Source organism: Aquila chrysaetos, chromosome 12 (genome assembly GCF_900496995.4).
Source record: "Aquila chrysaetos chrysaetos chromosome 12, bAquChr1.4, whole genome shotgun sequence".
In the NCBI taxonomy this organism is placed as follows: domain Eukaryota; kingdom Metazoa; phylum Chordata; class Aves; order Accipitriformes; family Accipitridae; genus Aquila; species Aquila chrysaetos.
This window is the reverse complement of record NC_044015.1, coordinates 9,044,142-9,062,886: the sequence shown is the minus strand read 5'-3', so window position 1 is coordinate 9,062,886 and position 18,745 is coordinate 9,044,142. Positions and strand designations below refer to the sequence as shown.

Here is an 18,745-nt window from a genome sequence, read left to right as displayed (position 1 = left end):
GAAATCCAATCAGGAACCTTTTATCATTTTCTGCTAAGACATGCAGTAAAATAACAAACAGAAATTTTAACAATCCACACAGAGGCCCTTAAAACACGCAAGCATATTCAAGAACTGAAGTCCACAGCTCACGACAGAGCCATGCTTGTCAGGCTAGACTGCAGCAATACAATACACCCAGCCACAGAGATCAGCTGAAAGGTTAGTTCAAAAGTAAAGCCACGTAAATATGTCAAACACGTTATCCATGCTCAACCCTGGCTTGCCAGAAAGGGAGGGAAAACAAAAGGTACTGAAAGGTCTGGTCTGCATCCATTATCCAAATAAAATTAAAGAAAAAAGTCTGAAGTGCCAGGATCAGCACCACAACAGAAAACCTCTACTTCTTTAGCCCCATGCTGTTGCCCACCACTAAAACTACCCAGTCTGAGTGGCAGACAGAACTTCCATGAGAGCAAGTCCAAGGCCACAAACCCACAAAAGACATAGGAACTTCAGCACTTCAATTCTCCGCCTCAATGCGACATGCAGAAAACAGCAGACATAAATTTAGGACCTCAATTTTTCCATTAGGAACACGAAAAATAAAGTAGAGAGAAAACAAGAACACAAGCCAAGCTAATCACCAATTTTACATCATTTTGCAAAAACATTTTTATAAATGGAGTACAACATTAGAACCTGAAAGGCTGTGGTTTTACATCGGTTAAGGTTTAAACAGTCTCCATTGTAGAAGACTAAGATGGAAGAGAGCTCATCTGCTATTTAATCCATCTTGGACAAAAAGAAACTCACTGTAAAAGTCACATACAGCTGTTCATTGTCTAAACCACATTTCTTATCTTGGCAAAAATATTGAACAACACATAGCCCCAGTGATGCCCATATCATGTCCCAAGGTTTACTCATTAGCTTAACTGAAGCAGCAGCACAGTCTTTTTTTGTTGTGCTTGAGAGGTTCATTTAATTAAACAACATAGTGTCACTCTTCAAGGGTTTAAATGACTATTTATTTCTTACCTCCTTACACAGAACCCAGGCTAATGGTTTCTGCAAATGCTGTAGCTAGAAATGCTGTACATATTCACCTATGGTTAAAATTCCTTGCCTTCTCTTACGTGACTGTTTACAGAATCATCTGTAATAAAGTTTCCCTACTTTCAACATCCTAAAGAGTGCAGACAAAGCAATTTTCATGAGTTCTCCTTACTTCATTTAGAGGTGTAGAACTTCAGGAAACTGCTTCCACACAGCTTGTATCACATACAGAAACATATCTGCTGTTAAGTTTTGCCATGGGATTGCCATCGGATAGTGAAAAGCAACTAGACTAGCAGACAATCCTGTTTGCCAACCTGTCATCAAGCTGATTTACTGTGACAATTTTTTCTCTATATAACAGATAATCTTTCCGACATAACCACAACAAGAACTCCCCTGAATTAAACTTCAGATGCATCTTCAGCTCATTAGAACTGAGGCAGCTGGCATCCATAATGCAAAAAGGAAATCTCCTTTTCACCCAAGACCTCACCCCATCAAAGGGACTAAACTCCTTTAGTTAAGGGAAGAATAACGCCCCTTAGAAATCAAGTTTCAATTTATTCTCAGACAGTTTATTTCACACAATTTGAATACCTAAGTAATTAAATACTGAATTTTAAACATGATAGTAAATGAAGGAAGTAGGAAGGGGGTGTGGAGAATTACGGTAACTTGTCTTCTGTACTCTTCCTAATAGCGTGTTCATTTAAAGACATCTGGTCTTGTAAATATTGAAAACTAAATACATTTAAGTAAGGACTAAAGATGAATGCTTTATGTTCTAATTCTCCTAGCCAGGCCTTTTAAAAAAACCCAAAACCAAACAACATTTTATGGTCTAGGCACTTATGAAACCAACTCACGTGATTTATCATATTTGGATAAAAGAAGGACAATTGTTTTTCATATCTTACCTGCGCATTGGCTTTCCGTCCATGCACCGTGAAAAGAAACCTTCACCCTATGCTTCAAGACCTGATCCAAAAGAAAAAAAAGAAAAAAAAAAAGGGTGATATTCTGAAGCAAGAGAACCTTCTTTCCTCTCTTCAGTCTGGCTCTAGGACAAGAGAACTGACCACATCCATGTACTAATATGCCTTCAAGTTCTTATCCAGCTATAAAATTCACACCCTAGATTAACGATGTCTGGATTGCAGAGAATAAAGCAGAAGAAAATATAATCATCATTAAAAGTAATTTCACCACAGCTGCATAATGATTCTTTAGGAAAATGGAACACACGCATCATAAAGTCAGTAAACTGTCTGCCTCCCTGAATCCCTAAAATTGTTCTACCAAAGGAAAAAATACCTCAAGTGACAGGGTGCTCACTCTCACTCCTTGCTCAGAGGCAGGAGGTATCTCACCCTCATACATTTACCAGACATTTAAGGCAGGCTGGCACCTAATAAACAGCACAGCACTGCTCAACAGCTACACTGCAGAGCCAGAATATGATACAAGATAAAACTTGTGCCTGGAAATTGAAGATAACTATGTGCCCCAGAGGTAAGAGGGATGCTAATAATGGTACTACATCTGCAAGGATTAATGATGCTGCCTGATGCTTACAACGCTTCCACTCCAAATATTCATTTTCTGAGAGGAATAATAACAGTTGCAAACTACACAGTCCTTCCATATTCAACCACTAACTTCTGAGTCTAATGTAGATGAACCCTTTTTACAAAGGCATCACTCATCCCGATTTCATTTTTAATGACTATTCATTCAGGAATAAATTTAATTCAATCATTATTTAAAGCAGTAAGCCTAACTTTTTGTCATGTATTAAAAGAACAGAAGGGTGTTCTGCTTCCATATTGATAGTCACAGACTTCCTCCCATCCAGAAACAGAGTGAGAAATGGGAAACCAGTGAAACTATAGCAAAAGCAATGACAGAATGAGACTGAATAACTCTTAAAATAAACAGAAGTAGCAGTTAAAGTAGAAGAACTTAAATTTAGGAAGAATAAAATCATTTTTGCAAGACTCAGGTTGTCAGATTGGAGCCCTGTGTCCAACAATAATAAAATGTTTTCAGCACAATTTAAATTAAACTACAAAACAGATATAGCTTTATTCGGCTATGTGAAGAAGCACCGTATTTTACATGCAATTTTCTCTAGGTACATTAGCACAGAAACACAAACAGAGCAGTTTGCCAGTTAATGAAGAATAAGCTCTGACTTGCTGTCTTCCACAGTCGCAAATCACTCAGGTTCATACTTTCCTGCAAATACAGAAAGCCAATTCCTCCTGGTTAGGGCACTCCATACCAATTTAAATCCGAACTATGACTGCCCAGCCTCTCCCCGATCAGACGCTGCTACCGCTCCTCTCATCAGCATAGAGAGGCTTCCTGGACAAGCGAGCCTCACGGCATGCAGCCCCGGGGAGCACCAGGTGCCCCACTGCAAAGTAGCATCTCCACAACTGCCCGTGCGCAGAACACACGCCAAAGCCGTTGAGAGCCCTGGGCACATGCTAGGAAACGTGGACGACGCTATTCTTAGACCCCTGATTGCATCAGATTTAATCCCCTTAAAACCCACGTTAAAAGTCGTGGGAAAAAAAAAGACATTTTGGTCCGGAGTCCTCGATCTAGTGCTCTGCGCAGGGCAGCAACTGGATGAAACGACGGCTTTCCCAGCAAAACGTGGCTCTGGCTCTCGAGCACCCGCAGGCACAAGCAGGTTCTCCGCGGGCAGCTGTTCCTCCGGGACCAGCACCGCTCCCCTCCTGCCCCCCTCGCGCCGACAGCCCACGGCGCACAGGGCACGCCGCCGACCGTCCGCAACCGGCGGGCCCCCGGCCCGCAGGAGGAGGCCGAGCCGGGCCCAGGAGCCGGGCACGCTCCCCCAGGCCGCCGCCCCCCGCCCCGCCGCAACCGGCCCCGGGACCGTAGGCCCCAGGCCGCGCTGGGCGCCGCGCTCCGGCGGCTTCCCGGGGCGGCGCGACACAACGCCGCTGCCGGCCCTGCCCCGCCACCCCAGCGGCACCCGGGCAGGGCAGGGCAGGGCAGGGCAGGGCAGAGCAGAGCAGCGCGCCCGAACCGACGCCGCACCGGCGGGGGCAAGGAGGCACCCCCGCAGCCCCGGGAAGCCTCCCCCGTACCCGACAGCGCAGAACAGGCCCGCACCGCGCTCACTCACGCCGAGCGCGGAGTCCGCCGCCGCCGCCGAGCCGCGGTCCCGCAGCAGCCGCGCCGAGCCGAGCCCACCCCGCCGGGCCCCTCCTCAGCGGCAGGAAGCGGTCCGGCCCCGCGCGACGCCCCCGCCAACCCCGGCCGCCGCGCGCCGGGCCGCGCCCGCCCCTTCCGTCCCCGCCCCGCCCCGCCCTCCCGCGGCAACGGCGGCGGCCCCGAGCCCGCCCCAGCCCCGCTCCGCTCCGCTCCGCGCCGGGGCTGGCGCGGCCTGCTCCGGCCTCCGGCCTGCGCCAAGAGATGGCCCTGTCCCGGGAGCGCCCATCTCAGCTGGGATCTCCGTGACGGCCGGGTGCAGGTGTCCCTGTCAGGCGGTGGGATGGCGGGATGCCCGTGCCCTGCCGACGGCCCCAGGGGGTGCCCCTGTCCCAGAGGGTGACCGAAGTCCCAGTGGTGTGCCCACGTCCCGGAGAGGTTCTCAGTAGGAGCCCATGTCCCAGTAAGGTGGCAGTGGCAGCTGCATGCCCGGGGCCCCGTGGGTCCTGTCCCTCCAGGAATAATCCTAGACTAATCGCACTCCTCGCTCCCGACGGTTAAGAGCGCCCGCGTGCAGCAGTGCTGGCTGGGAAACACGGCAAAACTCCTGCTGAAGAGCACCCGACCATCTTCATTTACTAGCACGCTCCAGACCAACAAAATGTAGGCATGCGTCACGTGAAAAGCGAGGCGGTTTCCTACCGACCCACGTACTGCCCATCTCTGGGTAAGGAAGGTGCTGGGCTTTCTTTTAAGATTCTCGGCTGCTGAGGCACACGGCCATTTCTGTCTCGGTACCCAGCAGTAGCGCAAGGGAGAACACAGCAGGCCTCGACAGGGTGAGAGTTAAGTTGGGTCAATCACGAAAGAGAAAGAACGAAATGCCTTGTTGCAAAGCGTGGCGTTTTGGCCCGCGCAGGTCTCTCTTTTGAGCAGAGGTGACTGTGGCCGCAGATGTACACGATTCTCTGACCTGACAGCTGGACGGCAGCCAGGTGACCAGGGGAGAAAGCCAGCTTTGTAAGGACCGTCGGGGAGCCCTGCGGATGCTGGTCTCAGCTTTAATCCCCTACGTCTCCTGAAGATGTTCCTGTTCCCTCTTCTCTCCCGGGCAGACCACTTTTGGGGAAAGGCAGAAGGAGGCACAGCAGTGCAGGTCCCTGGTGCCCCCCCCACCTCCTGCCAAGTCCTGGGCAGCCAGCTAGTGCAGGCTGAGCTGGGCATAGGGTGAGGGGGCACGCAGGACCGCTGGCCCAGTGCGGGTGTGCAGGTGGCTGATGGGTGCTGCAACATGGGAAGCAGGGGCAGCGCCATGTGCGAGGGGGGGTGTGTCTGTGAGAGGACATCTGACGGTTCCCCATTCCTGCAGGCAGCAGAGGCTGCGGCGACTGATCGAGGAGCCGGCAGAGATTGTGTGCAGAGCTCCACACCGACAGCAAGCAGTAAGGAGTTGCTGCAGCGTATGGTAGGTGTGGAGAGGCTCCCGGTCCGCAGGGGCTGGGGCTGCAGACCCTGAGCCCCTGCTCTCCTTTCCGCACGCAGGAGGAGAACCATCAGGAGCTGCACGGCGCCATACAGCAGCTCAACACTAAGGTTGGTGTCCTCTCCTCTGCCCATGACCCAGAGCTGCGCCGGCTGGGGCTGAGAGGTTGGGAGGGACCGCTGGAGGTCATCTTGTGTCCAACCCCCCTGTTCAGAGAGGGTCACCTAGCACCGGTTGCCCAGTGGCCACAGGCAGTGGCGTGACTGGGGAGGACAATTTCCCCAGCATAGGGGGGCGTCCATCGCTTCCCCATGCCCAGCCTTGCCAGTTGCCCAGTTTCCCAGTAGTGCCCTGGGGCAGTGGGGGAGCGAGTGGGCACGGCCCTGGGGCCGGATTGGGGCGAGGGTGCCAAGGTCCCAGCCCAGCCGCCCGCATGACGCGCCTGTGGTTTTGCAGGAGGAAAAGCCCTGTGCCTTGCTGGCAGCCTGGCTCAAGGAGGATGAGCAGGAGAATGAGGTAATGCTGAAGGGGCCAGGGGAAAACGGGTGGATGCCCACGGGCCCTGGGGTGGGGGGCATTGGAGGAGGGCCACAGCAGGCTCAGGGACTTGGACCCTTCCCTCTCCCAGGCGCTGCGTCAGGAAATAAGACACCTGGAAGCGGCACTGGAGGAGGAAGAGGCCTGGTAAGCAGGGCCCCTCACCCCACATGGGTGTCCAGGGGGGTCCCTGCAGCACGCGGCACGATGGGGCTGCCAGTGCTGGTGCCAGGGGAGCCCCATCCCTGCCTGGGGCGGTGTATGTTTGGAAGGGGACCCCCGGCGTGGCTCCTCCTACCAAGCCCTGTTGCCTGCAGCCACTGTCACAGGAAGAAGGAGGCAGAGACCTGGAGACTGTGCTGCCGGAGATGGCGGAAGCACAGCTGGTAAGGGGGAGAGCCTGTGCAAGCCCCTGCCCCACCAGCGTGGGTCTCCCTGGGGAGAGGGGTCCATGGAGGTGCCAGCCACGCATGGGCTACGCTCCTGCGCAAGGCGGAGGCTGGGGGCACCGGGCAACTCCAGCTGTCCAGGCCGTGCAGCAGTGCTTGACAAGTGTCCTTGCTCTGCGTTGACCTGCAGGAGAGGGATGTGCTGGCGAGGAGACGTGGCTTCTGTTACTGGCTGCAGTGAGTGTCCCCACTCGGAGTCTCGTGTCCCACCCTGCCTGAGGGAGCGATGAGGAATGGCTGGGGAAGCAGCCTGTGGGGCTCCCGGAACGGCCCCCTCCATCCCTCTTGGGGCTGGGATGCATCCACCCTGCCCTGTGCTGTGGGGCATACCTCTTCTGCCCCACAGGACACTCCTGCTCTTGGTTGGCCTGGAGCTGGTCGTTGGCTTCGCAGTGGCTGCCGCCGTGCTCTACGCCTCCTGCTACCACCCTGGGCTCTTCTGCCGCCTGCTGCCACGTGTGCTGCCAGAGGAGGCCTACGCCGAACTGGCATACGCACTGGGAAAGATCCTCCCAGCGGTCAGTGAGGGGCTGCTGCCTTTTTGACCGCCCCTCCCAATAAAGCCTTGTCTCTCTCCATCTCCACGTGCTCTGGGGTGTTTGTTGGGGCGCAGGGAGAGGGTCTTGCCCTGTGCGCCGGTCCCCACAGCCCCTCGAGGCCAGGCCCAGTCTCATCTGCTACGCACTGGGCGCCGCCACCCTGCCTCCTGCGAGCCAGGTCCCTGCATGCCAGCCTCACCTGCCTTCCCTCCGTCCCCGGAGTATCTATGACACTGCATAAGCCAGTGGAACCACTGTCTTCTCAGGCCACTGTAGTTTCTTTACTCCACCTTTTTGGCAACCGTTTAGCACCGTGCAGGTCAACCCCTGTAAGCGTGTCTGAGGCTACTCGGGCTCCAGCAGCCAGGGACACATTTACACGCAAGGTGGCAAATGTTATCACCCACAGCCGCCTAGACCCCCAGGAAGCCCTTTTCCATTCCTCCCAGGGCCCTGGTCTCCCCCCCTCCCCAGGCTGCCAGCCCTGGTGGCCCCACAGCCCCATGGCCCCCTGTCCCCATCCCCAGCGGTGCTGTCCCCATGGCCCCGTGGCCACTGGCACCCCATCCCGTGGGGTGCATTCAAGCAATCTCGTAGCCAGTGGCCCTGTCCCCCAGGCACTGACCCCACAGCAACCGGCCAGCACAGCCCCGGCTGCTCCCTGCCGGCTTCTCAAGCCGCTCGCAGGTTTCGCTGCCGAGGGGAAAGGCCCTGTCGGAGGGTGGCGCAAGGGAGAACACAGCAGGCCTCGACAGGGTGAGAGTTAAGTTGGGTCAATCACGAAAGAGAAAGAACGAAATGCCTTGTTGCAAAGCGTGGCGTTTTGGCCCGCGCAGGTCTCTCTTTTCAGCAGAGGTGACTGTGGCCACAGATGTACACAATTCTCTGACCTGACAGCTGGACGGCAGCCAGGTGACCAGGGGAGAAAGCCAGCTTTGTAAGGACCGTCGGGGAGCCCTGCGGATGCTGGTCTCAGCTTTAATCCCCTACAACGGTCAGATCCGAGTAGCGTTTCAATACTCAACACGGGAGAAGGGATCAAGCTGGCACCAACTCGCCTCCCAGCTGGACCTGGAGCACAGTGGCCCAGCGGTGCCATCTACCAAGGCCTTCCAGGAGCCCAGTGTGGGCACAGAAGGGTCGTGCTTGTGACTAAGGAGGCCAACAGCAGGAAAGCCTTTGCATTTCTTACTGCTGAAAATACTTCACAATTCACGGAATGGCTGAGGTTGGGAGGCACCGCTGGAGGTCAGTTTGTCCAACCCCCTGCTCCGGCAGGGTTAGGAGCTTTGTCAAAGTGACTGCATTTTTGGCTATCCTCTTAACACGGGCTGCCACTTAGCCCCCAAGAGGATTTTGAGCTGAACCGTGTCCCGGCTGCCCGGCTGCTGAACGCAGCTTGGATAGAGCCCTGGGCACAGCTCCTTCTCACTGACAAGTTCAGGGCATAGTCCCAACCACGTGGGACACAGTCCTGCTCCACTGCTGGGCTCAGTGTCCACCAATGGGCACAGCAGTGGGAGCAGCAGGCTTCAAAATCCGCCTACACAGGTCCTCCCCAGCTCTGCCTCAGCCTTCCTCACCTGCCAGGTGGGCGGGGAAAGGCTTTGTGACATCACAGAGCCTTGCGTGACATCAGCCCGTGACTCGTCACGTCAGCAACCCTTGCAAGCGCAGACACGCAGGGTGGCCACTCGGTTCTGGTGGTCACTGCCTGAACTCTGCTCGGGGTGACAGCCCAAGCCAGATTGCGCGTCGAGATTTTTTTCCTCGGCAGAGACCACGATGAGGCTCAGTCCAGTTCAATCCCTCACCATGGCTCTCTGCATGTTGTTTCTGTTCCCTGGTGGCCTTCACCTTTGCGTCCACGCCGACTGCTTCATAGTCGGGATAGAAGTCCTTCCTGAAGACCTGGAGCAGCCACCCGTTGTCGCTGAGAGCGTGGCCTCCGAATGGACCAGCACCATTGGCCTTCGCAGCCCCCACGGCTGGGCCAGGGTCAGGATGGACGTCGCTCCTGAGGGCCTGAAGCAACCGCCCGCTGTCGCCGACAGCATGGCCTCCGAATGGACCAGCACCATTGGCCTTCGCAGCCCCCACGACTGGGCCAGGGTCAGGATGGACGTCGATCCTGAGGGCCTGAAGCAACCGCCCGCTGTCGCCGACAGCATGGCCTCTGAATGGACCAGCACCATTGGCCTTCGCAGCCCCCACGGCTGGGTCAGGATCAAGATGGCCGTCGCTCCTGAGGGCCTGAAGCAACCGCCCGTCGGCACAGAGAGCATAGCCTCTGAGCTGCACGGCCCTCTGCGCCGGCTTTGGGACCACCTTGTCCAGCTGGACAGGACCTGGCACCTTTGCAGGGCCTGGCAAACCATGTGGCTGCTCCACACGGTTTCGATCGCACTGCGCCTCTGGAGAAATGTGAAGAGATCCCAGGGACAGGTGAGCAATCGAGATCAGTCACACGGGAAGGGACCGGGTTGTGGAGAGCGGGGAACCACAACAGCCTTGGCCAAGAAGGCTTGCGATATAAAACCAAAACCCAGCGCGGGCAAGAAAGCCTCAGCAGGCCCCAGGAGGTCCTCTGCCTCTTCCCCAGGGACCCGCCAAGCCGCGGGGCTGAAACCCTCCGGTAGCCCCCAGCACAACACGGGGCCTGCCAGAGGTTTCCTCAGCCCAACGTGCTGCCCGGAGCAGTCCTGCGAGGCTGGAGTTCTTCCAGAGGAAGCCAAGCCCGGCAGGACACTTCTCGGCCCCCCAGGCCCACACCTGCTTCACTGTCCCCCTGTCTCTCTCATTTCCAGGCAAGTGGACAGACGGCCGCAACTGCCACGGGGCCAGGCCGCCTGGGAAGGCACACCGTCTCCAAATACGAATTGCTCTGCCTAATGGAGGCCAAAATCACCTTGCTGGTCAGGTGCCTGAGGCATACCCACCGCCTCCGCCTGAAAGAGCTCCGGCACCAGTACTCCAGGAGGGTGGCACAAGAAAAAGGTAATTAGAGGAGAGCCTTCTCTAGCTCCCCGTGCAACTCCAGCTAGAGCGTGCGCCCGGCGGATTGGCAACACGAAAGGCAGTGGTGCAACTGGGTGCTGCCGTCCATGAAGGGTGGGACCTGCGGCAGGAGAGAACAGGCATCTGTGGCTGTGAGGTGCCCCGTGGGTGCCCACAGCCCAGGAGTAGGGGCCCATTGTCCTGGCAGGGTGCCCACATCCCTGTGAGGTTCCCGCTGGGTGCCTGTGTCCCACTGAGGTGCCTGGTGCCTGCCCATGCCCCGGTGAGGTGCGTGGTGCTTGCTCCCCATGTCCCTGTAAGGTGGCAGTGGCCAGTGCCCGCCCATGACCCATTGGGTTCCTTAGGCTTTAGGAAGAGGGGCAGGTGTTAGGAAGTGGGTGGATAACAATTCCAACTGTAGCATTTTCATCCGGCTAACAGTGAATTCTCTTCAGGGTGGCAGCCAGCCGAAGGCTCGTGGGGTGAGGACACCTCCACTGACTGCAACCTCTTCTGCTAGCTGGAGGCCATTATCGCCCCGACGATCATGTTCCTGCACGGTGGCCATGGCCAATGGGTGGCCACGTCCTGGCGGGTTGCCCGTGCCCACCTGGCACAACAGCCAACAGGCATTTGGCAACTCTCTGACGAAGACCCCTGGGGAGGGTCCCCTTTCCCACCCTCCCAAAGGTGCTGCCAGGGTCCACCGGCATCCAGAAGGCCAGGGCTCATCCCCGTGTCTCCAAAGGGGACAGCCAGACCATGCCCGTGCAGCAGAGCCATCCGGGAAACTCGGCAAAACTCCTGCTGGGAGAAGCCTACTTTCTCCACCTTCCAGCACTCTTCAGACCAATAAAGTTTACTGTTCCTGTAGCACGTGTCGTTTTGGTACCGAGGGGATCCAGGGAAGCGGGAACATGAAAGGCAGTGGTGGGAGTCAGGCCGCTGCATGCGGGCTTGCGGAGCATGTGCTCCAGGAGAAGCGGGAAAGCTGGGGTGAGAGAGAACGGGCATCCATGGCTGTGAGGTGCCCTGCGGGTGCCCATGTTCCAGGGGGAGGGCCCCGCATCCCGGCAGGGTGCTCACGTCCCAGGGAGGTTCCCAGGGGGTGCCCATGTCTCAGCGAGATCCCTGGTGGATGCCCATGTCCCCAGTAAGGCGGCAGTGGCAGCTGCATGCCCGGGGCCCCGTGGGTCCTGTCCCTCCAGGAATAATCCTAGACTAATCGCACTCCTCGCTCCCGACGGTTAAGAGCGCCCGCGTGCAGCAGTGCTGGCTGGGAAACACGGCAAAACTCCTGCTGAAGAGCACCCGACCATCTTCATTTACTAGCACGCTCCAGACCAACAAAATGTAGGCATGCGTCACGTGAAAAGCGAGGCGGTTTCCTACCGACCCACGTACTGCCCATCTCTGGGTAAGGAAGGTGCTGGGCTTTCTTTTAAGATTCTCGGCTGCTGAGGCACACGGCCATTTCTGTCTCGGTACCCAGCAGTAGCGCAAGGGAGAACACAGCAGGCCTCGACAGGGTGAGAGTTAAGTTGGGTCAATCACGAAAGAGAAAGAACGAAATGCCTTGTTGCAAAGCGTGGCGTTTTGGCCCGCGCAGGTCTCTCTTTTGAGCAGAGGTGACTGTGGCCGCAGATGTACACGATTCTCTGACCTGACAGCTGGACGGCAGCCAGGTGACCAGGGGAGAAAGCCAGCTTTGTAAGGACCGTCGGGGAGCCCTGCGGATGCTGGTCTCAGCTTTAATCCCCTACAACGGTCAGATCCGAGTAGCGTTTCAATATTCAACACGGGAGAAGGGATCAAGCTGGCACCAACTCACCTCCCAGCTGGACCTGGAGCACAGTGGCCCACCGGTGCCATCTAGCAAGGCCTTCCAGGAGCCCAGTGTGGGCACAGAAGGGTCGTGCTTGTGACTAAGGAGGCCAACAGCAGGAAAGCCTTTGCATTTCTTACTGCTGAAAATACTTCACAATTCACGGAATAGCTGAGGGTGGGAGGCGCCGCTGGAGGTCAGTTTGTCCAACCCCCTGCTCCGGCAGGGTTAGGAGCTTTGTCAAAGTGAGTGCATTTTTGGCTTTCCTCTTAACATGGTGTATTGGGTCTGGCTGAGATGGAGTTAATACTCCCCATAGCAGCCCTCATAGAGCTGTGCTCTGCATCAGTAGCTGGAAAGGTGTTGATAACACACCAGTGTTTTGGCTACTGCTGAGCAGCGCTGGCACAGCGTCAAGGCTGTCTCTCCAACATTTTTGCCCCCCCTCAACGGCAGGCTGGGGCAGGGCAAGATCTTGGCAGGGGACATAACCAGGACAGCTGACCTAAACCAACCAAACAGATATTCCATACCATATGACGTCAGCTCAGATATAAAAGCTAAGTAAAGGGAGACGGAAGGGGGGGCATTTTGTCTTCTGGGGCAACCACCACGCGTACTGAAGCCCTACTTCCCAGGAAGTGGCTAGACGTCGCCTGCTGATGGGAAGTAGAGAATAACATCATTTGTTTTTCTTTGCTTTCGCGCGCGACCTTTGCCTTCACTTTATTAAACTGTCCTTATCTTGACCCACGAGCCTTTTGTTATATTTCTCCACCTGTCCAGCTGAGAAGGGGGAGTGATAGAGCGGCTTTGGTGGGCACCTGGCACCCAGCCAGGGTCAACCCACCACAGTCCTTTTTGGCGCCCAACGTGGGGCACGGCAACGGCAGTTTTGCATTAAGCGTGCCATAGCTAGTTATTAAGTGGCCAGCTCCTGTGCAGGTCACGGAGCTTGTTGGCTGCTTGCTTATCTCTACCTTGCTGAGTTTGGGAACATGGTCATGCAAATAATGGCTGCGTGCTTTGCCTTGGCACTGATGGCTTTTTTGTGCTGCGGGAGCTATCTTGTGGGGAGAATGAAGGAACTCGGGAACATGCTAATACAAATAATATCTATGTGCTTTGTCCCGGCACTGATGGCTTTGCTGTATTGTGGGAGCTATCTTGTGGAGGAGATGAGGGAACACATCTCCCTCTCCCTACCGGGCATAGATGTGAATGGTTTTATTATGCAGGCTCCCGAGGTCCTTGTTCACCCTTATGTGAGTTGTTCAATACTAATAATTAATACTGGTGGTATATTATGGGTATTGTGGAATCTGGTCTCATCCTGGTATAAGAGAAGACAAGTTTCGGGTGAAGCAATACTGAAATGTGCCCTCAAGCGACCGGTCCCTGCGTGGCAGGGTATATGGAAGGTTCCTCGGACGGTTATCACCTCCCATAATCTGGGACTTTGCACCTGAACAGGCAAGTAACCCTGGCAAACTGACTCGCCACCTGATAGAAGGGTGCCTTGCCTATCCCAATGAAAACCAGCAGCTTCTCGCACTGTACTGGGGCCTGGCCTATGCCTACCGAGCCATAGTTCAACACTCTCAGAGGACCATGGTTGAGGCAGGGACCCAGACTGCATCTGAGGACACCATGCTCGAGATAGGGACCCAAACAACAACAACAACCACCACAGTAATTGCCCCAGTAGTGAAAAAGAAACAGTGGACAAGGAGGTCAACAGGTCCATACCATCGATTAGTGAGGGAAGAAGAAGAAGAGGAAAGGCTTAATCTAGAAGCTGGTCCTTCAATAAAGAAATTGGAGGAAGGAGTGAGGGAACTTAAACAGGAAGCGGAAACTACCCGGTCCCTGACGTCCTCAGAACTTTGGGACTTGCGGAAAGACTACAGCCGCCAGCCAGGTGAGCGGATTGCTGCCTGGCTGCTCCGATGCTGGGAGAACGGGGCCGACAGTCAGCAACTGGAAGGCAAGGAAGCCCAACAGCTGGGATCCCTCGCTAGAAACCGGGGAATTGAAAGAGGAATTGGAAAAGAGGCAGCAATTTGCAGTCTCTGGAGACGGCTCCTCTCAAGTGTGAGGGCAAGATATCCATTCAAGGAAGATCTTGTGAATTCCTCAGAAAAGTGGACTACCGCAGATGAAGGCATCCAGTACCTGAGAGAGTTAGCAGTGGTGGAAGTCATCTACAGTGATGTAGATGATGAGGAAGTCTCAAAAGATCCAGAGGATGTCCTGTGCACACGGGCCACGTGGAGAAAGGTGATTCAAGGTGCCCCAGCGTCGTATTCTAACAGCTTGGCAGCAATGTATTGCCCAGATATGGAAACACCAACTGTGGAGTAAGCGTCGTCTTGGCTCCAAAACTTTGAAGAAAATCTCTGTGTCTCCTCATCCCTACAGGACAGTGCCTTGGCTGTTAGGGACGCTCCAAGAAATCAGTCCTCTCCTGCCCCGGTCGGAGGGAAAGGGAGCCCAAGGCGTATGCCACGTGGTACGCTCTGGTTCTTCCTGCGTGACCAAGGGGAGGACATGAGGAAGTGGGATGGTGAACCCACCTTTAAGCTGGAAGCCCGCGTACGTGAACCGAGAGGGAAGACAGCTGTTAAGAAGGGGTCACCCAAGAAGAAGGCTGTCAGTGTCGTTGCTGTAGAGGCCCAAGAAAGCAATCAGCGATCCTCCAGGCACAGAAGAACTGAAACCACCTCCCTCGATTCCGGTGAGGGGACTTCTGGTCTGGCACCGCAAGGGTCAGACAGTGAATACTCTGACGAGGAACAGCAATAGAGGGTCCCTGCCTTCGGCCAGGAGGAGGAAAGGGATGACCGGATATACTGGACTGTGTGGATTCGATGGCCTGGCACATCAGACCCACAGAAGTATAAGGCTTTGGTAGACACTGGTGCACAGTGTACGCTGGTGCCATCAGGGTACAGGGGCACAGAACCCATCTGGATCTCTGGAGTGACAGGGGGATGCCAAGAATTGACTGTATTGTATTGGAGGCTGAAGTGAGCTTGACAGGGGACAAGTGGGAAAAGCACCCCATTGTGACCGGCCCAGAGGCCCCTTGTATCCTTGGCATAGATTACCTCAACAGAGGGTACTTCAAGGACCCAAAGGGGTACCGATGGGCTTTTGGTGTAGCCACTGTAAACGCAGAGAAGATCAAACAGCTATCTACCCTGCCTGGCCTCTCGGAAGATCCCTTCATTGTGGGATTGCTGCAAGTTGAAGAACAGCAGGTGCCAATCGCTACCAGGACGGTGCACCGCCGGCAATATCGGACAAACCGAGACTCCCTGGCTCCCATCCATGAGCTGAGTCATCAACTAGAGAGCCAAGGAGTCATCAGCAAGACTCATTCACCTTTTAATAGTCCTATATGGCCAGTGCAAAAGTCTGATGGAGGGTGGAGGTTAACAGTAGATTATCGCGGCCTGAATGAAGTGACACCGCCACTGAGTGCTGCTCTACCAGACATGTTAGAGCTCCAATATGAACTGGCATCAAAGGCAGCCAAGTGGTATGCTACAATTGATATTGCCAATGCGTTTTTCTCCATTCCTTTGGCAGCAGAGTGCAGGCCACAGTTTGCTTTCACGTGGAGAGGTGTCCAATACACCTGGAATCGACTGCCCCAGGGGTGGAAGCACAGCCCTACCATTTGTCACAGACTAATCCAAATGGCACTGGAACAAGGCGATGCCCCTGAACATTTACAATACATAGGTGACATCATCGTGTGGGGCAACGAGGCAGAAGAAGTGTTTGAGAAGGGAAAAAGAATAATTCAGATTCTTCTGAAAGCTGGTTTCGCCATGAAGAAAAGCAAGGTGAAGGGACCTGCACAGGAGATTCAGTTCTTGGGAATAAAATGGCAGGATGGACGCCGTCATGTCCCTATGGATGTGGTCAACAAGATAGCCACTATGTCTCCACCAGCTAACAAGAAAGAAGCACAAGCTTTCCCAGGCCTTGTGGGGTTCTGGAGAATGCATATTCCAGGTTATAGTCAGCTTGTAAGCCCTCTCTATCGAGTAACGCAGAAAAAGAACTATTTTGAATGGGGGCCTGAACAACAACAAGCCTTTGAGCATATCAGACAGGAAATAGCTCGTGCAGTAGCTCTTGGGCCTGTCCGGACAGGACCAGATGTACAAAATGTACTCTACACTGCAGCTGGGGAGCATGGTCTCAACTGGAGCCTCTGGCAGAAAACACCAGGAGAAACCCGAGGTCGACCATTAGGGTTTTGGAGCCGGGGGTACCGAGGATCAGAAGCCCACTACACCCCGACTGAAAAAGAGATACTAGCAGCATATGAGGGGGTTCGAGCCGCTTCCGAAGTTGTTGGTACAGAAGCATATGTCCTCTTGGCACCACGATTGGCCGTGCTACACCGGATGTTCAAAGGAAACATCCGCTCTACACATCATGCAACCAGCGGTACATGGAGTAAGTGGATAGCATTGATCACGCAACGGGCTCGACTGGGGAAATCTAACCGCCCAGGGATTCTGGAAGAGATCATGGCCTGGCCAGAAGGCAGAGATTTTGGAGCAACGCCTGAGGAGGTGGCTCGTGCCCAAGAGGCACCACCATATAATGAGTTATCAGAAGACGAAAGGCGTTATGCTTTGTTTACTGATGGATCCTGTCGTGTGGTAGGGAACCATCGGAAGTGGAAAGCTGCTGTGTGGAGTCCCACACGACAAGTCGTTGAGGCCACTGAAGGAGAAGGCGAGTCAAGTCAGTTTGCAGAAGTGAAAGCCATCCAACTAGCCCTAGACATTGCTGAACGAGAAAAGTGGCCGGTACTCTACCTCTATACCGACTCCTGGATGGTGGCTAATGCCCTATGGCGGTGGCTACAGCAGTGGAAGAACACCAATTGGCAACGCAGGGGTAAACCCATCTGGGCAGCAGCATTGTGGCAGGACATTGCTGCCCGTGTAGAACACATGACTCTAAAGGTACGTCATGTAGATGCTCACATGCCCAAAAGCCATGCCACTGAAGAACATCGAAATAATGAACAGGTAGACAAGGCTGCCAAAATAGAAGTAGCTCAGGTGGACCTGGACTGGGAGCGTAAGGGTGAGCTATTTGTAGCTCGATGGGCCCATGAGACATCGGGACATCTAGGGAGAGATGCAACATGTAGGTGGGCTCGTGATCGAGGGGTGGACCTGACCATGGAAGCCATCACACAGGTCACTCATGAATGTGAAACATGTGCTGCAATCAAACGAGCCACCAGAGTAAAGTCTCCCTGGAACAGAGGGCGGCGGGTGGGTTTTCGATATGGCGAGGCCTGGCAAATTGACTACATCGGACCACTGCCATGAACACGCCAAGGCAAGCGCTACATACTCACGATGGTGGAAGCAACTACTGGTTGGCTAGAAACATATCCTGTAAACCATGCCACTGCCCGAAACACCATCTTAGGCCTCGAAAGGCAAATTTTATGGCGACATGGTACCCCAGAAAGAATTGAATCAGACAATGGGACTCATTTCCGAAATAATCTCATAAGCTCCTGGGCAAAGAAACACGGCATTGAGTGGGTGTACCACATACCCTATCACCCGCAAGCATCTGGAAAAATTGAGAGATATAATGGACTGTTGAAGACTATGTTGAGAGCACTAGGCAATGGGACATGGAAGCATTGGGATACAAATTTAGCAGAAGCCACTTGGCTAGTTAACACCAGAGGATCTGCTAACCGTCCTGGTCCTGCCCAAACAAAACCCCTACATACTGTGGGAGGAGATAAGGTCCCCGTAGTGCACATGGGGAAGTGGCTGGGGAAGGCAGTGTGGATTTCTCCTCCCATGGGAAAAGGCAAACCCATTCGTGGGATCGCCTCTGCTCAGGGACCTGGGTGTACTCGGTGGGTAATGCGGAAGGATGGGGAGACCCAGTGTGTGCCTCAAGGACATTTAACCTTGAGGGAAAAATAATCTGTGATGTGAGTTGTATGTTGTAGGAAGTAATGTAGCAGGAATTACCTGAACTGCAGAGGAGTGAACTTCGCAAGGAACCAGACAAGTGCATCGGTGACCCAAACCAAGCCGGTGTTGGTGCCCAACAATCGAACATATTGCTTCTCCTGCCCTGACCACTCATCTTGATGGATGGGGCCCAAGTCATAACCTGTGTGTGAACACCTGGAGGAGTGGAAGCAGCCCATGGAATATCTATCTATCTCTTAAAGGACAGGGGATAGTAATTAATAAGAATGTATAAATCTGTATGTTGGGTATAAAAGTGGTTTAAGTATGTAGTTTCAGTTGTAAGTGTTGGTAAGAAGGGATTTCAATAATGAGAATTAAATACAATGGCATGGTTAGAAGATATCTGTATGAAATTATGTGGGACCTGAGCATGACGCAAACGGTATGGAATAAGGGGTGGAGATTGTATTGGGTCTGGCTGAGATGGAGTTAATACTCCCCATAGCAGCCCTCATAGAGCTGTGCTCTGCATCAGTAGCTGGAAAGGTGTTGATAACACACCAGTGTTTTGGCTACTGCTGAGCAGCGCTGGCACAGCGTCAAGGCTGTCTCTCCAACATTTTTGCCCCCCCTCAATGGCAGGCTGGGGCAGGGCAAGATCTTGGCAGGGGACATAACCAGGACAGCTGACCTAAACCAACCAA

At 54.3% G+C, this 18,745-nt stretch overlaps 3 protein-coding genes across 10 annotated transcripts in view; 2 read left to right on the top strand and 1 right to left on the bottom strand.

The window, feature by feature from the left end:
• Window positions 1-4,272, bottom strand: part of KLHL20 (kelch like family member 20) — a 28,761-nt gene extending 24,489 nt beyond the window's left edge. The window contains exons 1-2 of the mRNA XM_030033224.2: window positions 4,202-4,272; window positions 1,959-2,019 (exon numbers count right to left, since the gene is read on the bottom strand). Coding sequence (XP_029889084.1) covers window positions 1,959-1,981 — 23 coding nt within the window. The 5' untranslated portion in view covers window positions 1,982-2,019; window positions 4,202-4,272. The remainder of the gene's footprint in view (window positions 1-1,958; window positions 2,020-4,201) is intronic.
• Window positions 4,273-4,581: 309 nt separating this feature from the next.
• LOC115349204 lies at window positions 4,582-11,089 on the top strand. Of its 3 annotated transcripts, XM_030033142.1 has the most exons (5): window positions 4,582-4,695; window positions 8,271-8,483; window positions 9,013-9,680; window positions 10,043-10,232; window positions 10,688-11,089. In XM_030033142.1, the coding sequence occupies exons 3-5, from the start codon at window positions 9,021-9,023 to the stop codon at window positions 10,750-10,752; spliced, it is 915 nt and encodes a 304-aa protein (XP_029889002.1). In that variant the 5' UTR covers window positions 4,582-4,695; window positions 8,271-8,483; window positions 9,013-9,020; the 3' UTR covers window positions 10,753-11,089. The 3 variants fall into 3 exon arrangements, 2 of the variants coding, with proteins under 2 accessions (XP_029889002.1, XP_029889001.1); XR_003926029.1 differs by having other exon boundaries at window positions 8,271-9,680; window positions 10,043-10,346; XM_030033141.1 differs by having other exon boundaries at window positions 8,271-9,680.
• On the top strand, window positions 4,600-7,274 carry LOC115349206. Of its 6 annotated transcripts, none has more exons than XM_030033149.2 (9): window positions 4,600-4,690; window positions 4,790-5,383; window positions 5,597-5,692; window positions 5,770-5,820; window positions 6,167-6,226; window positions 6,339-6,394; window positions 6,565-6,633; window positions 6,827-6,873; window positions 7,043-7,274. In XM_030033149.2, exons 2-9 carry the CDS (start codon window positions 5,312-5,314, stop codon window positions 7,255-7,257), a joined length of 666 nt encoding a protein of 221 aa, XP_029889009.1. In that variant the 5' UTR covers window positions 4,600-4,690; window positions 4,790-5,311; the 3' UTR covers window positions 7,258-7,274. The 6 variants fall into 6 exon arrangements, with proteins under 6 accessions (XP_029889009.1, XP_029889007.1, XP_029889011.1 ...); XM_030033147.2 differs by lacking the exon at window positions 4,600-4,690 and having other exon boundaries at window positions 4,693-4,890; window positions 4,984-5,383; XM_030033151.2 differs by lacking the exon at window positions 4,600-4,690 and having other exon boundaries at window positions 4,693-4,954; window positions 5,147-5,383.
• Window positions 11,090-18,745: the final 7,656 nt, after the last annotated feature.

Coding starts and splice junctions, on each gene's coding strand:
- LOC115349206 (XM_030033149.2), top strand. CDS start 5,312: ATGTTCCTGTTCCCTCTTCTCTCCCGGGCAGACCACTTTTGGGGAAAG. Junction 5,693..5,769: donor AGGAGTTGCTGCAGCGTATG/GTAGGTGTGGAG, acceptor TTCCGCACGCAG/GAGGAGAACCATCAGGAGCT. Junction 6,227..6,338: donor AGGATGAGCAGGAGAATGAG/GTAATGCTGAAG, acceptor TCCCTCTCCCAG/GCGCTGCGTCAGGAAATAAG.
- LOC115349204 (XM_030033142.1), top strand. CDS start 9,021: ATGAGGCTCAGTCCAGTTCAATCCCTCACCATGGCTCTCTGCATGTTG. Junction 9,681..10,042: donor TGAAGAGATCCCAGGGACAG/GTGAGCAATCGA, acceptor TCTCATTTCCAG/GCAAGTGGACAGACGGCCGC. Junction 10,233..10,687: donor GAGGGTGGCACAAGAAAAAG/GTAATTAGAGGA, acceptor AATTCTCTTCAG/GGTGGCAGCCAGCCGAAGGC.